The sequence below is a fragment of the Thunnus maccoyii genome, chromosome 9 (genome assembly GCF_910596095.1).
Source record: "Thunnus maccoyii chromosome 9, fThuMac1.1, whole genome shotgun sequence".
Lineage (NCBI taxonomy): Eukaryota > Metazoa > Chordata > Actinopteri > Scombriformes > Scombridae > Thunnus > Thunnus maccoyii.
This window is the reverse complement of record NC_056541.1, coordinates 1,740,296-1,762,993: the sequence shown is the minus strand read 5'-3', so window position 1 is coordinate 1,762,993 and position 22,698 is coordinate 1,740,296. Positions and strand designations below refer to the sequence as shown.

The 22,698-nt window shown below is 46.8% G+C and overlaps 2 protein-coding genes and 6 non-coding genes across 9 annotated transcripts in view; 2 read left to right on the top strand and 6 right to left on the bottom strand.

Annotated features, from left to right (window-relative positions):
* Positions 1 to 303: 303 nt before the first annotated feature.
* trnas-gcu lies at positions 304 to 385 on the bottom strand. Its single transcript has one exon. It is a non-coding gene; the product is annotated as a tRNA-Ser (tRNA).
* Positions 386 to 1,308: 923 nt separating this feature from the next.
* On the top strand, positions 1,309 to 10,808 carry LOC121903408. 2 transcript variants are annotated; one of them, XM_042420405.1, is made up of 5 exons: positions 1,309 to 6,656; positions 6,746 to 6,966; positions 7,057 to 7,274; positions 7,530 to 7,591; positions 7,879 to 10,808. In XM_042420405.1, exon 5 carries the CDS (start codon positions 9,719 to 9,721, stop codon positions 10,559 to 10,561), a length of 843 nt encoding a protein of 280 aa, XP_042276339.1. In that variant the 5' UTR covers positions 1,309 to 6,656; positions 6,746 to 6,966; positions 7,057 to 7,274; positions 7,530 to 7,591; positions 7,879 to 9,718; the 3' UTR covers positions 10,562 to 10,808. The 2 variants fall into 2 exon arrangements, with proteins under 2 accessions (XP_042276339.1, XP_042276340.1); XM_042420406.1 differs by lacking the exons at positions 1,309 to 6,656; positions 6,746 to 6,966; positions 7,057 to 7,274 and adding an exon at positions 7,362 to 7,388.
* trnas-gcu lies at positions 2,325 to 2,406 on the bottom strand. The gene has a single exon. It is a non-coding gene; the product is annotated as a tRNA-Ser (tRNA).
* trnas-gcu lies at positions 4,098 to 4,179 on the bottom strand. Its single transcript has one exon. It is a non-coding gene; the product is annotated as a tRNA-Ser (tRNA).
* trnas-gcu lies at positions 4,618 to 4,699 on the bottom strand. Its single transcript has one exon. It is a non-coding gene; the product is annotated as a tRNA-Ser (tRNA).
* trnas-gcu lies at positions 5,351 to 5,432 on the bottom strand. Its single transcript has one exon. It is a non-coding gene; the product is annotated as a tRNA-Ser (tRNA).
* trnaa-agc lies at positions 5,618 to 5,690 on the bottom strand. The gene has a single exon. It is a non-coding gene; the product is annotated as a tRNA-Ala (tRNA).
* The window catches only part of LOC121903763 (protein NYNRIN-like), a 14,850-nt gene continuing 2,734 nt past the window's right edge, over positions 10,583 to 22,698 (top strand). Inside the window, exons 1-3 of the mRNA XM_042421134.1 lie at positions 10,583 to 10,769; positions 10,808 to 12,440; positions 19,840 to 22,616. Coding sequence (XP_042277068.1) covers positions 10,583 to 10,769; positions 10,808 to 11,847 — 1,227 coding nt within the window. The 3' untranslated portion in view covers positions 11,848 to 12,440; positions 19,840 to 22,616. The remainder of the gene's footprint in view (positions 10,770 to 10,807; positions 12,441 to 19,839; positions 22,617 to 22,698) is intronic.

The following is a 22,698-nucleotide window of genomic DNA, read 5'->3' as shown; positions in this document are numbered from 1 at the left end:
ATGGAACCAGTCAGCTCGATGACATGGTCATCACATTAAAGTGAAATTGACTCGACGAGTCATCCAACATGCTACGATAGCTTCCTCCATTTTGGACTCTCTGTTCTCTCTTAAGTATCATAGGGATCTCTTCCAAGATGGCTTGTGATTGGTCGCTGGTGTGCAGATTGACTTTGCCTCCTTGACCGGATCCTCTGATTAGATGAGTTGAATTCACTGCCTTAAATGCTGCCGCGTGGAGGCCTTGATGGAGCCAATTAGCTCAATAACATGTAAACACAGCAGACTAAAGTCAAACTGACTCGACGAGGATGGGATTCGAACCCACGTGCGCAGAGCACAATGGATTAGCAGTCCATCGCCTTAACCACTCGGCCACCTCGTCTGTTGACAAGGTTTCAATGTCCATACAGCCGTGGCGTTGTATGGACAATCTGTGAAACACGTTGACGTCGGGTAACGTGGCGGTGGTGAGAGCGGTCAGAGTCACGGGACTGAAGGTGTGAATAGTTGAGGAGCCTTTTCAGAAGGATTGAATCATAGCTGACAGTCTAAACAGCCCGTTCACACATACAGACTCCAACACTGGAGACACAACAGGAAGCCTTTCATTATCACGTGGACTCTCAAAAACTGCCACTGTTACTCAAAGGGAAGTTGAGAGAACTTCAACTTTATGCTGAAGTTAAGACGAGAGGGGGAGATTGAAAAAAGAGATGCGTGGGGAAAAAAAACATGCCAGCAGAGTGCTGACATTACATGTAAGAGGACTCTCTCTATCTTAGTTCTGAATTAATTGTAAAGGTGAGATTGTTTGTTGTAGTGCAGGAGAAAGTTCCAGGGACTATTACATAGACACAGTAGGAAAGACTTGTGGAGAATGCAGGCATCGATCCCGCTACCTCTCGCATGCTAAGCGAGCGCTCTACCATTTGAGCTAATTCCCCTGTCGTCTAAAAAGCACTCTCTTCACTTTTAATCACTCCCCCCTGCAGTCGTGAAATGTGGCTTTTCTTGTTAACTTGTAGTCATGTAAAGACAGAAGATTGAATTGAACATCACCTGACGAGGATGGCATTGGAACAGAGGCGTGAAGAGCGCAATTGATTAGGAGGTCTTCACACAGACCTGGAAGGTCTGGAGGGTTTCATTGGTGTCTTTTCTAAGTGGAGACACCAAATAAAGATAGGTTTTCCCCCCACCAGGAACAGGAATCCTGCACAGGGGAGGAAGGGAGAGAAGTGCAGCACGGAGCGAGATATCTTCTCTTTCTTCATAGGGGAATTAGCTCAAATGGTAGAGCGCTCGCTTTGCATGTGAGAGGTAGTGGGATCGATGCCCACATTCTCCAAAAGACTTAACTGTTCCTTCTACTTATGTAGGGAGAGTCCAGTTAATGTGGAAAACCAGTTTTACAGCTGAACGTGGGTAAGACAGTCGCAATCAGAAAGGTCTGGATGAGGCATCCATAGGACCCAAATGACACAAAGTCCTGAGTGGAAGAGGGAGAGAGAGCAGGAGAAGGAAAGAGGTCCCGGGAGACCCGACTGTCCATCGCAGAGAGGCCTGGCTGCAGGGGCTGTTAGGTGGGGCTAAAAACTTGGTGTCGTAGTGACATGCATGGGGCTGGTTGGTGAACTGCTGTAGCTGGCCACCGCTAGTCATTCACAGCAGCTCCCAGAGTTTCTCTCTGCTGTTCCGTTTCCTTGTCTTGACATTTATACACAGCTCATTCAAAGAGGTAGCAGTATCGTGGCCTCCTCTCATAACTGAGTGCAAAGCAGCTCTCTGTTGTGGAGCAGCTTTTACTCTGACAGAGGAGGGTAAAACCAGCCAGTGGTGCAACACATCCAACACGCTAGGATAGCTTCCTCCATTTTGGACTCTCTGTTCCCTCCTAGGTATCATAGGGATCTCTTCCAAGAAGGCTCACGCTTGGTCAGCGATGTGTGGATTGATTTTGCCCCCTTGAACCGGACCCACTGATTGGATGAATTGAATGTACTGCTGTAAATCAAGGTCTTAATCATGGAACCAGTCAGCTCGATGACATGGTCATCACATTAAAGTGAAATTGACTCGACGAGTCATCCAACATGCTACGATAGCATTTTGGACTCTCTGTTCTCTCTTAAGTATCATAGGGATCTCTTCCAAGATGGCTTGTGATTGGTCGCTGGTGTGCAGATTGACTTTGCCTCCTTGACCGGATCCTCTGAGTAGATGAGTTGAATTCACTGCCTTAAATGCTGCCGCGTGGAGGCCTTGATGGAGCCAATTAGCTCAATAACATGTAAACACAGCAGACTAAAGTCAAGCTGACTCGACGAGGATGGGATTCGAACCCACGTGCGCAGAGCACAATGGATTAGCAGTCCATCGCCTTAACCACTCGGCCACCTCGTCTGTTGATGGGGTTTCAATGTCCATACAGCCGTGGCGTTGTATGGACAATCTGTGAAACGCATTGACGTCGGCTAACGTGGCGGTCGTGAGAGCGGTCAGAGTCACGGGACTGAAGGTGTGAATAGTTGAGGAGCCTTTTCAGAAGGATTGAATCATAGCTGACAGTCTAAACAGCCCGTTCACACATACAGACTTGAACACTGGAGACACAACAGGACGCCTTTCATTATCACGTGGACTCTCAAAAACTGCCACTGCTGCTCAAAGGGAAGTTGAGAGAACTTCAACTTTATGCTGAAGTTAAGACGAGAGGGGGAGATTGAAAAAAGAGATGCATGGGGGAAAAAAACATGCCAGCAGAGTGCTGACATTACATGTAAGAGGACTCTCTCTATCTTAGTTCTGAATTAATTGTAAAGGGGAGATTGTTTGTTGTAGTGCAGGAGAAAGTTCCAGGGACTATTACATAGACACAGTAGGAAAGACTTGTGGAGAATGCGGGCATCAATCCCGCTACCTCTCGCATGCTAAGTGAGCGCTCTACCACTTGAGCTAATTCCCCTATAATCTAAAAAGCACTCTCTTCACTTTTAATCACTCCCCCCTGCAGTCTTGAAACGTGGCTTTTCTTGTTAACTTGCAGTCATGTAAAGACAGAAGATTGAATTGAACATCACCTGACGAGGATGGCATTGGAACAGAGGCGTGAAGAGCACAATTGATTAGGAGGTCTTCACGCAGACCTGGAAGGTCTGGAGGGTTTCATTGGTGTCTTTTCTAAGTGGAGACACCAAATAGAGATAGGTTTTCCCCCCACCAGGAACAGGAATCCTGCACAGGGGAGGAAGGTAGAGAAGTGCAGCACGGAGCGAGATATCGTCTCTTTCTTCATAGGGGAATTAGCTCAAATGGTAGAGCGCTCGCTTCGCATGTGAGAGGTAGTGGGATCGATGCCCACATTCTCCAAAAGACTTAACTGTTCTTTCTACTTACGTAGGGAACGTCCAGTTAATGTGGAAAACCAGTTTTACAGCTGAACGTGGGTAAGGCAGTCGTAATCAGAAAGGTCTGGATGAGGCATCCATAGGACCCAAATGACACAAAGTCCTGAGTGGAAGAGGGAGAGAGAGCGGGAGAAGGAAAGAGGTCCCGGGAGACCGGACTGTCCATCGCAGAGAAGCCTGGCTGCAGGGGCTGTTAGGTGGAGCTGAAAACTTGGTGACGTAGTGACATGCATGGGGCTGGTTGGTGAACTGCTGTAGCTGGCCACCGCTAGTCATTCACAGCAGCTCCCAGAGTTTCTCTCTGCTGTTCCGTTTCCTTGTCTTGACATTTATACACAGCTCATTCAAAGAGGTAGCAGTATCGTGGCCTCCTCTCATAACTGAGTGCAAAGCAGCTCTCTGTTGTGGAGCAGCTTTTACTCTGACAGAGGAGGGTAAAACCAGCCAGCGGTGCAACACATCTAGGATAGCTTCCTCCATTTTGGACTCTCTGTTCCCTCCTAGGTATCATAGGGATCTCTTCCAAGAAGGCTCACGCTTGGTCAGTGGTGTGTGGATTGATTTTGCCCCCTTGAACCGGACCCACTGATTGGATGAATTGAATGTACTGCTGTAAATCAAGGTCTTAATCATGGAACCAGTCAGCTCGATGACATGGAAACACAGCAGATTAAAGTGAAATTGACTCGACGAGGATGGGATTCGAACCCACGCGTGCAGAGCACAATGGATTAGCAGTCCATCGCCTTAACCACTCGGCCACCTCGTCTGTTGATGGGGTTTAAATGTCCATACAGTCTGGCTGGGCCACCGCTAGTCATTCACAACAGCTCCCAGGAATTCTCTGTTTTCTCATCTTGACATTTATACACGGCTCATTCAAAGAGGTAGCAGTATCATGGCCTCCTCTCATAACTGAGTGCAAAGCAGCTCTCTGTTGTGGAGCAGCTTTTACTCTGAAAGAGGAGGGTAAAAGAAGCCAGCGGTGCAAGTCATCCAACATGCTACGATAGCTTCCTCCATTTTGGGATCTCTTCCAAGAAGGCTTGTGATTGGTTGGTGGTGTGCAGATTGACTTTGCCTCCTTGACCGGATCCTCTGAGTAGATGAGTTGAATTCACTGCCTTAAATGCTGCCGCATGGAGGCCTTGATGGAGCCAATTAGCTCAATAACATGTAAACACAGCAGACTAAAGTCAAGCTGATTCGACGAGGATGGGATTCGAACCCACGTGCGCAGAGCACAATGAATTAGCAGTCCATCGCCTTAACCACTCGGCCACCTCGTCTGTTGACAGGGTTTCAATGTCCATACAGTTGTGGCGTTGTATGGACAAACTGTGAAAAAATCTCTTTGGCGGTCATGAGAGCGGTCAAAGTCACGGGACTGAAGGTGTGAATAGTTGAGGAACCTCTTTGGAAGGATTGAATCATAGCTGACAATCTAACAGCCAGTTCACACATACAGACTCCAACACTGGAGACACAAAAGGACGCCTTTCATTGTGATGTGGACTCTGAAAAAACTGCCACTGTTACTCAAAGGGAAGTTGAGAAAAGTTTATGCAAAAGGTCAGAGATTTCCTTGCAAGGCAGCTGGATTTGCGAGATCACAACATGAGGAGATCATGCAAGAATCCATCTTGTCAGGCTTCAATTGATGCACTTGTGTCTGAACCACCAGTGGTTTGGACCAATCAACGTCCTATCAGGATTCTTGTGTGACTTTGTGATCTCTTGAATCCAGCTGCCTCGCAAGGTAAGACAGTGATGGTTCATCCAATCACCTGCCAAGTATTTTTTGAAAGTGCCTGCCCTTTTCCAAACAGTTTCCAAGGATGACGTCTGTAGGAGAATTTACTGCTTTATATCATGGCCTTAATCATGGAGCCAGTTTGCTTGATGACATGTAAATACAGCAGGTTAAAGTGAAGTTGACTCGACGAGGATGGGATTCGAACCCACGCGTGCAGAGCACAATGGATTAGCAGTCCATCGCCTTAACCACTCGGCCACCTCGTCTGTTGACACTGTTTAAATGTCCATTCACTCATGTCACTGTTTGGAAAATCTATGAAACACAATGAAGTCAGTTGACATGGCAACTGAATATGTGAATCCTGAATGAATTGTACAGATTGGGTTATTTGTAGTTGTGCACAATAATGTTCTTGGGGATACTACATACACACAGAGGGAAAACCTTCTGGAGAATGCGGGCATCGATCCCGCTACCTCTCGCATGCTAAGCGAGCGCTCTACCATTTGAGCTAATTCCCCTGTGCAAAGCACAGAATGTGAAGCTCCAACTCTCAGCTGCTTCTCCTCTTCTGCTTCAGAATGTCAGTTCATGTTTCTCAAGCTGTTTTCAAACTTCAGCTTAAATATTTTCTCAGTATCAATGAATCTGACTAATTATGATATTGATTGTGGTGCAGAATAAGGTTCCTGGAATGTCATAAATGGGTGTCATGTGGACGGATGCAGAGGAAAGTTGTATCTTACTGACAAGGAGAAACAAAGGGTCAAGGGTCTTCTAGAGAATGCTAAGCAAGTGCTCTACCATTTCAGCTAATTCTCCTGTAACTAAAAGGAGCACTCCACCTAAAAATCTGTCTGATGACCTTCAATCACTCCCCTCCTGCAATCTTGAAATGTGGCTTTTCTTCAGTTTGTTATGTAATGTTGTTTTTTTTTAAATTTCTGACTGTGTGGAAACAGTCCCCCCTCCGTCCTCTGCTGCACCATAGACCATAGGCATTGCTATAATGCCCAGCTGCAGCACAGCTTCAATCAGCTCACCAAAGAGTTCCTGAGTCTGACGCTGGTTGAAAATTACACACAGCCCAGGAAGTACGCAGGTAACCTGTCTAGGAAGAGCTCATTTTGCACACAGGCAGGGACACACAGCCAATGGCTCTAACAGGCCAAATGAAGTAATCAGACATATCGTTCAGTGGAGCTTATTGAGGTGGAGTGCGTGTACTCCCAGACGGGCGCTATGCTGCAGCGGGATGTAGGCCGGGATCCCGACACTCCAGATGCGGCAAACAAGGCGGAAGAGGAGTGGGAGGACCAGTACAAGGAGGAGCAGGAGGACGAGGGGTTCCAGGAGGAACTGGAGGATATGAGGTTTGCGGGAGACCTCTGGCTGTCACAGCCTAGGGTTAGGGGTCAACCGCCCCCACCTCATCATTACAGTCGGGCCCTGTCACACCAGAGCCAGTGGAGGATGAGGAGGAAGACGTAAGCATGCTAAAAGTCTCTTGTCATTTATAATCATCGCCACACGGAGTGGCTGTGTGTTTATTGAAAACTTTTAACCAGCCTCTCAGTTTGTTGCAGGATGTACTTGGTCCAGACGGTCACAGAGGGTACCAGCATGCTGTCCGTCTGGCCCATGCCCTCGTAGAGCTGCGTCGCAGCAGGTGAGGGAGATAGCCGTACTCTGGCAGAAGCTGTCGGACAGGGACAAGGCTATCTCTTTCCCCCGCGCCACCAGGACTGGCTTGTCAAGGAGACGGGCCCACACACCAAGCGTTAACAGCATGATGCGGTAAGTGTAGCATGTGCATTTCAAACTAAAATGCTTTGTTCTTTATGTACTCAGTGTAAACACGGATCATCTCTCTCCCTCCCTGTGCAGGTCCTACATTGGCCGGGGTGCGGGTGCAGCACAGTCTCTGTGCAGCTGTGCCGCATACACTATGAGGGCCGTACTATTGTCGGGGTCCGGGTAAACCACTGGGCGGCTGTCAAGAGGGACAACTGTCTCATCAGAGACAATGTCTACAACAGCAAGGACCTCACAGCAGCCACCAACCTCCAGCTTTATGAGGTCAACCACCAGACCCTTCTGCAGTGGTAAGACTTGTGTGATTGTAAGAATGTTAACAGTGGAAGGAGATGCTGATGATGATCAGTATGATTGAATTTATTTCCATCAGGCACAACAAAAGGAGTCAGGACCCCAAAAAGGTCAAAGGTTAACTGATATTATACACAGTGACATGCTTCAAACATCAACCTCACATCATTGTTATCACTAGTTCATTATTGCTGCTGTTACATTTTGAAATGACCCGTCTCTGACAGCCATGTTCATCTTGTTGCCTGCAGACTGAAGCCGCCCAGCCTGCCAGGCTGCCTTCAAGCCAGAAAACTGCATGAACTGAAAGCAGGTGGGTAAATATTTCAAATAAAAATACTGATATACTGTAAATAATTATTGTAAACATTGCAAATACATCAGACATTACTTGTGAATATTTTACATACATAAAGCGCTGTACAAAGTTCAACTGCATTTCTCTGTTACACACATCACTATTATATTGTTCTGTACAGACAGACTGTACATAATGGAACATAATAGAGTCCTGAATGAAGAACACAATCACACTTTAGATTCCTGTCCTATTGTGTCATGAAGGTCGACACATCAGTTCTGTCTTTGTATTGCAAACAGTGTTGACTGAGGACCAGACAGTCGTCTGCTACAGCTGTTATTAATGTCACATATTAGACCTTCATTGTTATATAAATACTGTGGGACATTGCTGCCACCCTCTGTTCAGACTGTGGCACAAACAGCACAAACTGTAACTCATTTTGCACAAAACACTTGTCCTCAAAACCTTTTGTATTGAATTTCTTTGTATTTCTTTCTTATTGAAGTATTTTGTATCTGTTAGAAATCTCTCACTGTTGGCTTTTATTAATCATTGAGTTGAAAGGAATCAATTGAGTTGCATTTTTAAAAGTGAGATTCTCCTCTGTTCATTCTCACACTGCAGCCTCTGCTCTCTGTGTCCACACACACACACTCACACAGGTGTTGTCTTCAAGTCTGGCCTTCAACAGGTGACATTGATGACCATTGGTCAGAAAGTGCTGCTGTAAAATGCAGAGAGAGAATGCTGATTGGTTGAAGGAAACCTGGTTTTCTGGACATTTGGTTCAAAAAGCTGCCTGACATTATCCTGATTATTTCACTGTTTCACAGAGACAGTTGTTGGGCTTTAAAGGAGTGTGTTTGGTTATTAGCTATCATTTATAATTATCAGAGATAATTATGAATTATGAAATTAAAAATTATTAACTTAGTTAATAATGCGGGGCACCACCCGGAGACCGGGACTAATAACCAACTGTAAAGGTAGTCTCAAACAAAGTATTCACTTAAGGGGAGCTAATACCTGGTGTATCATCACCTCTAAGTGAATGGTGAAGGTGAAAGTCTGAGCACTGGCTCCCTCAATCAGTCATTTAGCACAATAACAGATGCACAATAATGACAAGAAACTTCTCTTTAAAGCTATAAATAGTATTTATTAACTTCCACAAGAACTAACAAGGTCAACAATTGTTTCAATCAACAAATACTATACTACCAACTAATACTAGCGAAAAACACATAAAACAGCAGCTGTGTAAAGGTAAATGGGTAAACTGAAGCATGTGTGTGTGTGTGTGTGTGTGCATGTGAGAGAGGATGTAAGAGTAAGTGTAAGCGTGTATGTGTATGTGCGTGTGAGTCACAAGATGGCCGACGTGGATCACGTGATGATACAAGTGACTCAAGATGGTGCGGCTTCCGGGGGAAGTCGTGTCACATGAGAACAACCGGCGGAAGACGCCGCAGAGTTCCAGTTAACAATAGCAGACAGCGCCGACCGGTGGTCGGTGGCGTTTCTGCACTCACGTGTCTGATGGCGGATAACAAAGGGGCAAGACGGCGCTATGGCCCTCTGTTATCTGACTATCAGATGTGTGGAAAACGTGCGTAGTTAGGTGGATGTGTAAGTGTATGTGCGTGTGTGTGGGTGTTAGTAAGAGAAGGAAAGAGAGGAAGGGAGATCGACTCTCGGTCCCGCGACCGTGAGGGGAGAGTAGCGGTTGCTTTGTCTACAGAGAGTGGGAGTATGGACGGTAGTCGGTACGCACGTTGTCTGGTTGTGGACTGACAAAGCAACTTACTTTCCACTTGCAGTGGCACAAACACAGAAATCCCAAATGGGATAACACAAACAGTTTAGCGTGGTGAGCACAAACTAAACAGGCAGCAACTTAAAATACACTCCTCAGAGTGCAGCAGCAAACGGGACTCGGCGGTCCGTTAAACACACAAAAACAATACAAGCACTAAGCTCATAAACACACAACTCTAATACTATCTCTGCCCAGACAACCTCTTACTTGTGTCGCTCTCTGGAGCGAACCGATGTGTGTGGCAAAGTCCGTCAGTGAAATCCAGCAGCGGGTCCTCCGGTGCGTGGTGCTGGCGGAGCCGTCCTTGTTTCCCGGGAATGACGGCGACCCCTGGTGACGCAGCCTACCACCTCCCCGTTCCAGACACATACCAAGTGTCCTCAACGGTCCACTCACGGAGCACGACCGCTCCGCCATCCAGGGATATGTTGCAGTCTGCCCTGAAACAAAGGGGTCAGTGCTACAACCAGACTCCCTCCACACTGCAAAGTGCAGGGTACTGGTCTCACCACCACCACGATGAGTTTGGCTATGAGGGGATGATGGAAGATCCGGATGGCCCGCCGCCGCCAACTTACAGTTTGAGGACCCGTCAAATCGAGTCTCTCACCCGTGATGTAGAGCAATTCGACCCGAGAAATCACGAGTCAAACATCGATGATTATCTCAGGGAGACTGAGCGGTGCCTGGTTGATCTTCCATATGCCTCTCCACGCGAGAAGCTCAAGCTGGTGTGGAAAACCACGGCAAGAGAAGTCCATGTTTTCATGGAAACTCTGCCAGCGGAGACCAGAGACTGGTACCCAGCCCTCTGCAGAGCCTTGCAGGAGGAATACTCGCTGTACACAGACGAAGCCTCCGCCACTCTCAGCGCCCTTACTATCACCCAGAGGAAGCACGAGCCTCCGCGTGAGTATTACAGGCGTCTGAGAGCCGCCTACTTCCAAGGGCGCAATGCCCCTGGCCTGGAAGAGGAGCAAGCCTTCCGATCCCTCTTCCTCCACAATCTCCATGAAAGCATCCGGTACGATGTTACCATGCACTGCCGCACTGGTAACTACACGACGCAAGAAATCAGGAGATACTCTCAGATGGCATGGGAAACACGCATCCGCCCAACCAAAGGGCATGAGACGGAAGCCAGAGTCCTTGAGGTCTGAACTTCAGAAAACGACACCTTGATGCTAGAAGGCGACGAAGTGCCTCGCACCAAGGGCAATTTCAGAGCGGGGCCCCAAGGACACCGACCACCTCGCCAGCAAGGGGAAGCACAGAGCCAAAGAGGTGGCAGCCCAGCGCAGAACCAGGGCCACTTTAAGCCACGAAGGCAGGACTCTGAGCAGAACACTAAGCACCTGAATCAGTCAGGTAAAGCCAGGAACTTCACTAGGAAGGAACGCCTTAAGGAGGACTTAAGGCGTTCCACCATGAGAGCCAAGTCCAGGCAGGAGTTGGTATTGTTTGGGCCAACCGCACGGTTGAAGAACCGAACCACTACCAGCTAGGCGCAAAGACAAGCCAGTACGCGGAGATTGCTGCAGTACTCATCGCCCTCCAACAAGCCACTCGGCGGGCTGTTGGACAGCTAGTGATCTGCTCCGATTCCAACTACGCTCGCCACAGCTTCATCTCACACTTTCCCACATGGAAGGAAAATGGCATGAGGAACGCCAGGAACAAGGAAGTCAAACACTCTGAACTCTTCCTGGCTTGCGACCGCCTTGTGATAGACCATGGGATGACTGTGTACTGGAAGAAAGTCAAAGGTCACTCCCAGATCTCGGGTCCCGATAAGGATGGCAACGACGAAGCCGACCGGTTAGCCAAGTTAGGTGCCGAGCAGGGGACACCCTGGGAGTTCAGTGAAGATTGGCTTCCGACGTCCCAAGTCAGCACGGTGAATGCCATCACCCGCCGACAGGCGCGAGAGAGACAAGAGGACCCTCAGTCCTGCGCACAAACAGTGCATTTGGGTCGGAAACCTGGAGATGCCGACTTGGTTGCCATGCAGGAACGGGATCCTGCCATACAAGCTATCCGCCAGTTAATGGCAGATCCCACGGCACAGCAAACACTTCAACCATCGACTAATGAGTCCAAAGAGCTGAAGGCTCTTCGCCATGTCCAACCCCATCTCAGAATTGACAAGGGCCTGCTGGTCTACAGCCCTGATGGTCAGGGACCGGCTCGTTGGATCGTCCCGACGGACCATAGGGGGGTGATACTGGCCCATGCCCACAACTCCCCTGTCGGGGGTCACCGGAGCTACAAGGCTACTCTTAAAACCCTGCAGCAGGTTGCCTACTGGCCATCCATGGCCCGTGACATGCAACTCTACGTCCAAGGATGTCTGGTTTGCTGTCAATTCCAACCTTCACGACCCTTGAACCGGGTCCCACCTCCAGATGGACTGGATTGGTCCACTCCCCAAGTCTTCAAGAGGTAACAAATATCTCTTGACTGTGACCTGCTCATTCACGAAGTGGGTCGAGTGTCTTCCGGCGCCCAACGACACAGCTGTGACAACAGCAGTCCTGCTGCTAAACCACGTCTTCAGCCGCTGGGGGCTGCCACTCTCCGTCGACTCAGACAGAGGCACTCACTTCACCTCAAGTGTCATGACAGCCATGTTCGATATTCTGGGAGTGGAAGTCAACTTCCACATCCCATACCACCCCCAGTCATCAGGTCAAGTCGAGCGTGCCAATCGCACTATCATCAGCATGCTGAAGAAGTATGTTAGTGGTAGTGGCAAGGATTGGGACGTGAAACTCCCTCTGGTGTTGATGGCCATCCGGTCTACCCCGCACCGCTCTACGGGAGTGATGCCTTTCGAAATGATGACTGGGAGGGAAATGACCTTGCCGTTACATCTTCTGTATTGCCCAGAGGATGTAAGTGTGGCAATGGCCTACACAGCACATCAGTACGTCACTGATCTGCGAGACCATCTTAGAGTCACGTTTGCATGGGCCCAGGAGAACCTGGAAACCAGTGCCAGAGGAGCAAAGGCCTATTACGATAGGAAAACGTCCCATCGTGAGTACAGTGAAGGCGACAAAGTGCTCTATTTCAGGTTTGCCAACCCGGTAGGACAGTCCAAGAAGTTCCTACTGTTGAAGAAAATTCACTTAAGTCCTTGTTCAAAGTTTGCTGTGGTGGAAGTGGTTTAATAGCATTCCCGAAATGCGGTGAGCATACTGACACAGAGCTGGTCTGATACAGTAGACTGACCCAGAGCAGAAGAAGTGGAGAGGCTTTATACAGTAAAGATCAAAGCACCAAATGGTGAACAAAAGCTACAGTATGGATCAAAGTAGTGACCAACAATTGGTGAACCAAAGATAGGGGGTGAGGGCATTTACATACAAGATCAAGGCAAATCCAGGGGCAATACAGGAGAGGTCACATCAGCAGGGGTCAGGAGGTGGAAAGGACACAAACTTGGCATATGTTTGATCAAAGAGTTGTCTCAGACGTCATTTGATTATCAGGTCTCCAAACTAAATGTGTTCTCCTTTGATGATTGAGTCTGCTCCCAAAGGGTATTCTTCTTCAATCCACACTTTTTTTTTTTTTTTCTAATGTGGCTACAGTCTACTTAGTCTAAATCTACTTCAGTTTTAAACAAAAAATCTGAATTTTCCAACTCTATTGGTAGGATAGGTGGAGTTGCAGTGGTGTACATGATTTTAGTGGTTGTCTGAGTGATAAATGAGTTACAGATAGATTTAAGACAGGTGATCAAAAGGCTTATAGCAATTAAGATTCCAAAACCAAACAAGACAAATTCAAGGACTACATAACCTAATGCTCCTAATTTCTGTTTAAACCAATCAAACAGACCAGTGGTGACAGGGTTATGTAATGTTTTGGCAATATTATTTAAATGGTTAGTTATTTCTTGTATGGTGGCATTGTGGTCAGGTATGAAAGTACAACATTCAGCTCCAATTACTGCACAGGTTCCTCCTTGAGAAGCCAGTAAATAATCCAGTGCAGCACGATTTTGTAAAGTCATCATTCTCACAGCAGTCATTTCTTGTGAGAGCATGGACATGCCTCTTGCGGTAGTGTTTGCAAGATCTTCAACCGCATGAGAAAGGTCCCTTATTTATTCTAAAGCTGCCATGGCTCCGTAACTTGGAATGAGAGCACTGAAGAATCTTGTCCATGGTGTTTGTGTGTGTGTATATAAGTTTCTTTTAACAATGTGTGCTTTAGGTGGCACGGTAAGGACTCTCATGGCTGGTATCACATGACCCAAGCCACATCTTCCAGACCATCCAATGGGTAAAAATTCATAAGCTTTCATGCCACAAATCCAATATACACCCTTTGGTAGTGGTATAGAACAAAGTCCGATCATTGTAGCCAGGTGATCATAATCATTAATAGGGTCTGATGATGGTTGTTGTTTTAGAAGTCCATTCTTTTTTTTCTTATCATTGAGTTTTTTGTTGGGGTGTAAATTGTGTCACATTCGGATGTTCCTATGTTGATGGTTACTTTACCTTCAACACACCACGTTAATGTCTTTGGGACTATTGTGAGGGTGAGGGGGTCAGGAGTGTTGCAAGAATGACAGTTGGTGTATAGTTGGTGGCAGTTCAATTGTCTGATTGGAGGTGGGTTGGGACAGGCACAGTGTTCGTAGGTTGAGTTAAAGTGTATTATGTGGCAGATGTCACAGGAAGTGATGGGCAAGGCCATCAATGGGAGTCCGTCCGTGGTGCTGTGTGGGATGAATCCACATACATAACAGTTCTTGGGGTTGGGGCTGTTATCAGCTACCATTTTTGCCAGTTGGAGGTATGTGTTTGTTGAGGGCTGTGGTTCATATATTTTGGGTGTGTTCCCCTCTTGTTGTATCGAAAGGTCTCGTTTGTGATGTTTGTAGGATTGTTTGATTTGCTCCTTGTCCTCCGGCGGTTGCGGGCGCTGTACCTCTTCTTCTGGGGCTCTGGGCCCTGCGGTGCTCCTCTTCTCCTCCGGCGGCTGCGGTTGCTGTACCTCTTCTTCTGGGGCTGTCAGCCCTGTGTTGTCCTTCGGGGGAGGAGTTTCTTCCCAGAGCTGCAGCCACCCCTCTACGGGCCCACAGGTGATGAAGAAGAAGGTCTACAGGATGAAGATGGATTCTGCCGTTTTCGGGTGCATGGTGGAGGGGGCGTCTTCTTACAGTGGGATGCGTGGACCCACGTGGGACGACCTTCACACTTGATTGCTGTGTTGGTGGTAAGCAGGACGTGTTGTGGTTTGGACCAGCGGGGTTTCAGGGCGTTTTTGCGTCGGAACTCTCTGATGCAGACCCAGTCTCCTGGTTGGATGTTATGGCACGGCTGGTCACTAGGAGGAGACTGGACAGCTTTTACTTGTCTGTGGATTGACTGAACAGCAGAGGTTAGGGCAGAGCAGAATGATATCATTGATTCATCCATAGCATGAAGATCCATCTTCTTCATTCATAGTATTGAATTACTTGGTACAGTCATTGGTCTACCCGTAATAATCTCATGAGGTGTAAGTTTGTGTTTCCTGATGGGTGTGGACCTCATTGACATGAGGGCCAATGGCAATAGTGATGTCCATTTTAGACCTGTTTCAGCACACAGTTTGGCTAGTTTGTTCTTCAGAACACCATTTTGTCGTTCAACTAGCCCTGCAGACTGAGGATGGTATGGACAATGTAGTCTTTGTTTAATTCCCAGTGAGTTACAGAGTTCAGTCATTATTTGTCCAGTGAAATGAGTTCCTCTGTCTGAGTTGATGCTCTGTGGGATGCCGAATCCTGGAACAATGTCTTTCAGCAAGCATTTCACTACAGAAGCAGAGTCAGCCTTTTTGCAAGGCCAGGCTTCAGGCCAGTTTGAAAACATATCTATACATACAAGAACATTATCATATCCATCACACTTCGGCATATGAATAAAATCTAGCTGTAGAGCTTCAAAGGGTCCCTGAGGGGGAGGATGTGTCGACATTGTTGTCTGTACTGTTTTCCCAGGGTTGTGCTGTTGACAAATCAAACATTTCTCACAGTACTTTTGGGCATAGGATGTAAATCCTGGAGCATACCAGTCTTTCAACACTGTCAGACACATTCCTCCTTTACTTACATGCGATAAGCCATGTGACATGCGTGCAAGCCATGGGTACAGGGACGTAGGTGCCACAATGCGGCCGTCATTGTGGACCCACAAGTTATTTACATCCATGGGAAAGCCACAACCTATGCTCCTCCACATCAGCAGTCTCCTGTAAGAGGGCTACATCATTAAGAGAAGAAAGGTCGTTAGCGGGTATGGAAGGACAGAGCTTTACATGGACAGGATTGCCAATTTTGGCAGCAGTTTTGGCCGCATGGTCAGCCAAAGCATTGCTTTTTGAAACAGGATCATTGGATTTGGTGTGGGCTTCACACTTAACAACTGCAATAGATGAAGGTAGTCGACATGCATCTAACAGTTCACCGATTAATTTGCCATGTTTAACGGGTGTCCCCGAGGATGTGATGAATCCTCGGTTTGCCCATAACATGCCAAAGTCATGTAAACATCCAAAGGCATACCTGGAGTCGGTGTAAATGGTAACAGTTTTACCTTTGGCCAGGTAGCAGGCTCTCATCAGTGCATACAACTCAGCTACTTGGGCGGAGCTTGAGGGTGGCAGGGCGACGCTTTCAATAATTGAAAAATTAACACAAATTGCATACCCTGCGTATGGCACTCCATTTTCTCTATAAGCAGAGCCATCAGTATAGAAAACCAAGATCAGAGTTAGGGATAGGAGGTTTTGAAAGGTCAGGACGAGCTTTAGATGGACATGAGATGACATTCATGCAGTTATGAGGATCACCATCCTCTTCTGTTGGCAGAAGTGTAGCAGGGTTAAGGATGATACATCTTTTGAGTGTAATGTGTAGAGCAGTGAGTGTTAGTACATATTTTGCCTCTCTGGTCCCTGTCATGTGTCTGTGTGCCTCTCTGGTGATTAGGGTGAGTGCATCATGCGGGACCATGACTGTGAGTGGCAAACCTAGAACAATATCAGCAGAATTGTTAATTGTAAGTGCAGCTGCAGCTACAGCTTTTAGACAGGGTGGAAGTCCTCTCTCTACTGGGTCTAATTTGGAGGAAAAAATAAGCAACAGGTCTGTAAGCAGAGTCATGGCGCTGAGTGAGAACAGATTGTGCAAATCCACATTTCTCATGTACAAAAAGGTTAAAAGATTGATTGTAGTCAGGAACTCCTAGTGCAGGAGTTGACAACAGTACCTGTTTGAGCTTATTAAAAGATTCCTGGGCTTGTTGTGATCAGGTGAGTGGCTGGGAACATGTTTAGGGGTTGGAAATATCTTGGAGTGGTGTTGTAAGTGATGCATAACCAATTATCCATTGTCTGCAGTATCCTGTCATTCCCAAAAATGTTTTCATTTGTGACATAGTAGTGGGTTTGGGTACTTCTATCTCTATATGGCTTTTATTCTGGAGGCAATTATGACTCTTGTTGAACCAAAAAGTGTGTGTCTAGATTTTGATCTATCAGGGATGCAAGCACAGCTATTATGTTATGTTGGTTAGTCTAAAACGATGCCATCTGGTGTGTGAAGTTGTGAAACTTCACATGCTTTCAGTGAAAGGACCTTCAGATACAGGTCTTCTGCTGGAGGTGCCATAGACAGGGTTGATGTGGATTGGGTTGCTGCAAATGAGCAATTTCTCACCCCAAATGAAGGAATTCTCAATGCCTCTTTTCCAGGAGGTCAACTTTGTCCAAATTGTGAAGTCCTACAGGGATTCTCTGCCATTTTCTCTGCTCCGCCTGTGTAGTGAGATACTTAGAAAAACTGTTATAATTTGGTCTACAAACAATTTTGTTTAGTCTCAGATCACCATATCATTCCTACAACAGTCATTTTCTAAGATTTGGAAAAGGAAAAAACATTAAACGCGTTCCTCAACAGTTACAGACAAAGACACATGTGAAGTGACAAACATCAACAAAAACTTTGCAATATGAGATTTGGAAAAGGAAAAGAAAACATAAAACGCGTTCCTCAACAGTCACAGACAAAGACATACGTGAAGTGACAAACAACAAAAATTTTGCAATATGAGATTAAATCTTTTGATTTAATCATTCATATTTGTTTTGGTGCTTCCGGAAGACTTATCCAATTTTTTTTTTTAAAGTGTTATTTTGTTTTAGATTTTGTATTGGTCATTTGGTTCTAGTTTTTTTTAGTTATACTGCATTGTTTTATGCTTTGAGTTGTATTATTTCTTTCTAGCTGTGGCACTAGTTTCATTAGTTTTAACTCTGCGTTGTGTTATTTCTTTCTAGACTCTTAGTTGCGTAGGATTTTACATTTGTGGCTAATTTCTTTCTTTACCACACTTTTCTCTTATTTGTTGTAAATGTTGTTCCTTCAACATTTATTTTCTCTTATTTGTTGTAAATGTTTTTCCTTCAACATTTATTTTCCGTACTTCAATTTTTATTTTCTTTATATCACGTTTTCCTATTTTTTATTTTTTTTATTTTTATGTTGCAACAAATTTTAAGCTTTTGGTACCATTTACCATACATGTATTTAACAGGACCAGTCAACACTTTCCCAAACCCTCTGCTAAAATAACTTACATTTTCCTTCTGTAAAATCCCTTAAAAAAAAAACAACTTTCATATACACCTACTTTTGCCCACAATTCACTTACCAAATCTTTCAAATCAACATTCTACTCAGAAGATACAAATCATTTTTTTTGTGTAAGGAGAGCGAGTCAGATTCTTACAAATGAAATATACCTGTTTCTGAGTATTGGGAGAACTAGTCAATCCCTGGGAGAACAAATCACCCTACTTCTTCACTGGAACCTGCGTAGGCCTACTCACTAGTCCCCTTCTGGACTATTTCTCAGTGTTACCCAAACACTGTGGACCAACCCTTGGTCTTATCCTCGTCAGGATCTATTTATCTGTCACTGGATGTTACTGGAGATATAAAACCTTAAGAAGAGCGAGTCAGATTCTAAGGCAAGGAAGAAGCAAGTAACCTCACAACAAAGTCAAGATTCCTAGGTTATGAAACTACAAGCGTTTCCTAAACATCTACAGAAACATCTCCACAGACTATCTCTCAGTGTTTCCCAAACACTGGGGACCAACCCTTGGTCCTATCCTCGTCAGGATCTAGTTCATAATGGCCATTTTATCTGTAACTGGATATTACTGGAGATATAAAACCTTAAGAAGAGCGAGTCAGATTCTAAGGCAAGGAAGAAGCAAGTAACCTCAGTTATGAAACTACAAGCGTTCCTAAACGTCTACAGAAACATCTTACAGAGAACACATCTCATTAACCCCCATACACAACCACACAGCAAACTTACTTAAAATCAGGATGGCGTCACCCTTCTCCGGGACTCCAATTCCACAGACCTCCAACAATACACAGCAACAGTAATTAGGTTTTCAAAAGGACCTTACCTCTGAAATTTGGATTTGGTCACTGGTGTGTTTTTGGTCTGGGAAAGGAGTCTCCGTTGAAGGTCTCTTGCCATCCGGGTCACGGCACCATTTGTTGAAGAAAATTCACTTAAGTCCTTGTTCAAAGTTTGCTGTGGTGGAAGTGGTTTAATAGCATTCCCGAAATGCGGTGAGCATACTGACACAGAGCTGGTCTGATACAGTAGACTGACCCAGAGCAGAAGAAGTGGAGAGACTTTATACAGTAAAGATCAAAGCACCAAATGGTGAACAAAAGCTACAGTATGGATCAAAGTAGTGACCAACAATTGGTGAACCAAAGATAGGGGGTGAGGGCATTTACATACAAGATCATGGTTTGCCAGGGGCACGTCAGGAGGGGTCAGACCAGTAGAGGTCAGGAGGGTGACTAACAAATGGTAAACAAAGGGGTAGAAAGGGAGGGCATTTACATACAAGATCAAGGCAAATCCAGGGGCAATACAGGAGAGGTCACATCAGCAGGGGTCAGGAGGTGGAAAGGACACAAACTTGGCATATGTTTGATCAAAGAGTTGTCTCAGACGTCATTTGATTATCAGGTCTCCAAACTAAATGTGTTCTCCTTTGATGATTGAGTCTGCTCCCAAAGGGTATTCTTCTTCACTACCCAGCTGGGCTGGCCCCTATGAGGTTGTGGGAAAGCTCTCTCCAGTAGCCTACCGGATCAGAGTTTCCAAACCGAGTCAGGCGCCAACCTACAAATGGGTCCATGCAAACCAGATCAAGCTCTTCCGTCCGTTTTCACTCCCGAGGGGAGAGGCCGTCTCCACACCCCAAAGGGGGGAAGACGATGCATAGTAGCTCCGTAGGGACAGATGCATGCCTCCAACCTCCCCGCCGGCATGCACTAACATCTAATCCCTACTTCCCCTTCCTGACAAGTAATCAACACTTTGGTCTGTTCTAGGATGAAACTCCCTTGGATCCTTGGCATCTTCCTCAGCCTACGAGTTGCTGTGCCCACTGATGTGGTCAACCTTGGCCCTCCAACCGGTATCGTCCTGCAGGAGATACCGGGACTCCTAATTACCCGGTGCAGCCTATACACCCAAAGAATCTACATCCACCTGCCTCCACGCCTGACGGAGGGCAGATTAAGCGGAACCCAAACGCATGACACTGTTGAGCACGCCAAACAAACAACCATCCACATGCTCGAACAGCTGCAGAAGTTCCTGGTCACAGAGAAGGACCTCAGTAGTGGGAAACGACCAAAGAGGTTCCTTGGAGGACTGTTCACCGCAGTCTTGGCCATTGGATCGCTGTTTTCAATTGGACTCTTGGCTGCCAACTCTGTCAGCATTAAAGCCCTTCAAAGGCACATGGGCGAACTCAGTGAGGAAATGCCAGAAATCCAACAGACTCCTCATCCAACGTGAACAATTACAGGACTTGGGTAAAACCCTCCAAGGTACCATAGTAACTGTTAACCTTCATTCTGCCCTCATCAATAACGCCTTGCATGCCTTAGGGACATTGTCAGAAGTAGTCAGGGATGATTTTATGTACGTACGCGTAGTGAGAGATCTAATGCAGGACCTCCTTAGGGAAATTAGCTCCTCAGTTAGCAGTCTGAGCGGTGGGCAAATACCGACCTACCTCGTTCCCATGAGCCTGGTCGAGCAAACCCTCAGATCTGCAACAACTACTGTGCTACAGTCATCACAAACTCACTTGGCATATAGTCTTGGTAGTGCAATCCCGGTTTATGTGAACCCACAGAACCTGGAGATAGGGTTCCTTCTCAACCTTCCTATCATAGAACGGCAGAATGTGTATAGGTTAAAGTCAGTGCTGAATGTTGGTTTTTGGCAAGACAACACTCATGTCCACCTAAAGACACCACCAACACTTGCATACCACGACGATGACCCCTCGCTCTACCTTAGTCCCAACCTTAACTTGTGCACCAAAACTAAGGACGTCCACTGGGTTTGTCCAGGCAATCCCTTCATTCAGGATGTTAGCAATTATCTCTGTGGCCTAAGAGCCGAGTCCTCTGAACAAAAGTGTCAGGGTAGACTGTCTGTTAAAGACGAAGGTATGGACACTAAGGTAGAACGAGCAGGTAATCGATGGCTCGTTAGCACACCTGCTAGCGAAGCCCTAATGGCCTACGATCGTCATGACACAACCACTAAATTGACCCTACCCAACCAGACGATGTTCTTGACGGTTCCTCAGGGAGCCACCATACACTTTGGTGACATTGTCCTCCATCATCTCAACCCTGACCAAACGACAAGGAGATTGAGATTATGGACACATTCAGAGGTCACAACTTAACCATTGACGGCACCCTTCAGCAACAGCTCCTAGCTGAGGGAACCAAATTAGTGAAGTTTAGTCTCAAACCGTCTGGACTCACTACGGCTTACTTTAGCCACAGGTCGTCACCTTCACAGGAACATCATGTCAGTTGGGCCGCCTTTGGGCTCCTTCTTAGTGGTTGGGTCATCACGGCAGCCATTGCGCACATCATGTTCAGATACATTCGCAGGTTGCAGGCCAGACTGGACACCCTCTTGGTGGTTCCACGGCACTTCACGCACCAGTCTGCGTCTGCCCCTCGTACTAACACCAGTCCTCTCCAGGAGTAGGCCTGACAGCCTCTAACCCCCTCCTGCTTTTCTTCACCCCTACCTTGGGCTTTCCCCTAGTGCCAGTGGTGAACATTGAGCAGCAAAGGATTGTAAGCATACCTGAATGTATTTTTCTTCCTGCTTTTGATGTGTAGCGTAGTTTAGAGACATTCTGCCCAGACGAAACCTCAGTGCTTATCTGCCCAGACACTAAAACCTCTGCTTACTGAACTGTACAGACTCTGACTTTTCCTCAGGTATCATGGACTCTTTGTTTCAAGGATATGGATTATGTAACCCACTGGTCACACCTCCTACATGGATTAGTTGGCCCTTGAGTTGCTCTGAAGACTGTGGCCAGCACCCCACTCCTCAGACCAAAGGGGGGATGTTGGGCCTCCACATACAGTCAGACAAAGATGGGCCTACATGGAAACCCTGAGGCCTGGCCACGAGGCCGCCTTTGTTCTCCTGAAACAAAAGATCAGCACCAAAAGCTGATCACTAACTCCATTCCCCAGCGTGCACCATTTCGCACCTAGGTGCTAAGTAGGAAATGATCCAACACAGTCTCTGATTGGCAGAGACGCACCAACATTACGGGGACGTCATCCCCCTTTAAAACACAGAGCGGGACAGAATCTCGTCCTCTTTCAGGTACTCTTGCTTAGGAGAAGGTCCGCCTTTTCGATCAGCTGGATCGCCAACGAAAGGGACTTGTACACGTGTGCTATTCCCCCTTTTCTTTGGAGTTTCTCCCCTCGCTGGATGAGACGAGACCTCGACCAATGTTCATCCGAACACCGTAACGTTACCGGATCCACGAGAGACTGCTGTTTGCAACCCAGCGCTCTCACCCGATACCTGCAGAAGGGAGAAAGGATTTTCTCCACGGAGACGCGGATAACTTCTACGCCCCGCTGTCTACCGACTGAGTCGACCACCCTGTGTTCTATGCTGCCCCGCCGAGGAACCATCGCCGTCATTCCCGGGAAACAAGGACGGCTCCGCCAGCACCACACACCGGAGGACCCGCTGCTGGATTTCACTGACAGACTTTGCCACACACACACACATCGGTTCGCTCCGGAGAACGACACAAGTAAGAGGTTGTCTGGGCAGAGATAGTATTAGAGTTGTGTGTTTATGAGCTTAGTGCTTGTATTGTTTTTGTGTGTTTAACG

Bases quoted from the DNA above. Each gene is read 5' to 3' on its own strand.
- LOC121903408 (XM_042420405.1), top strand. From the start codon at position 9,719: ATGACGGCGACCCCTGGTGACGCAGCCTACCACCTCCCCGTTCCAGAC.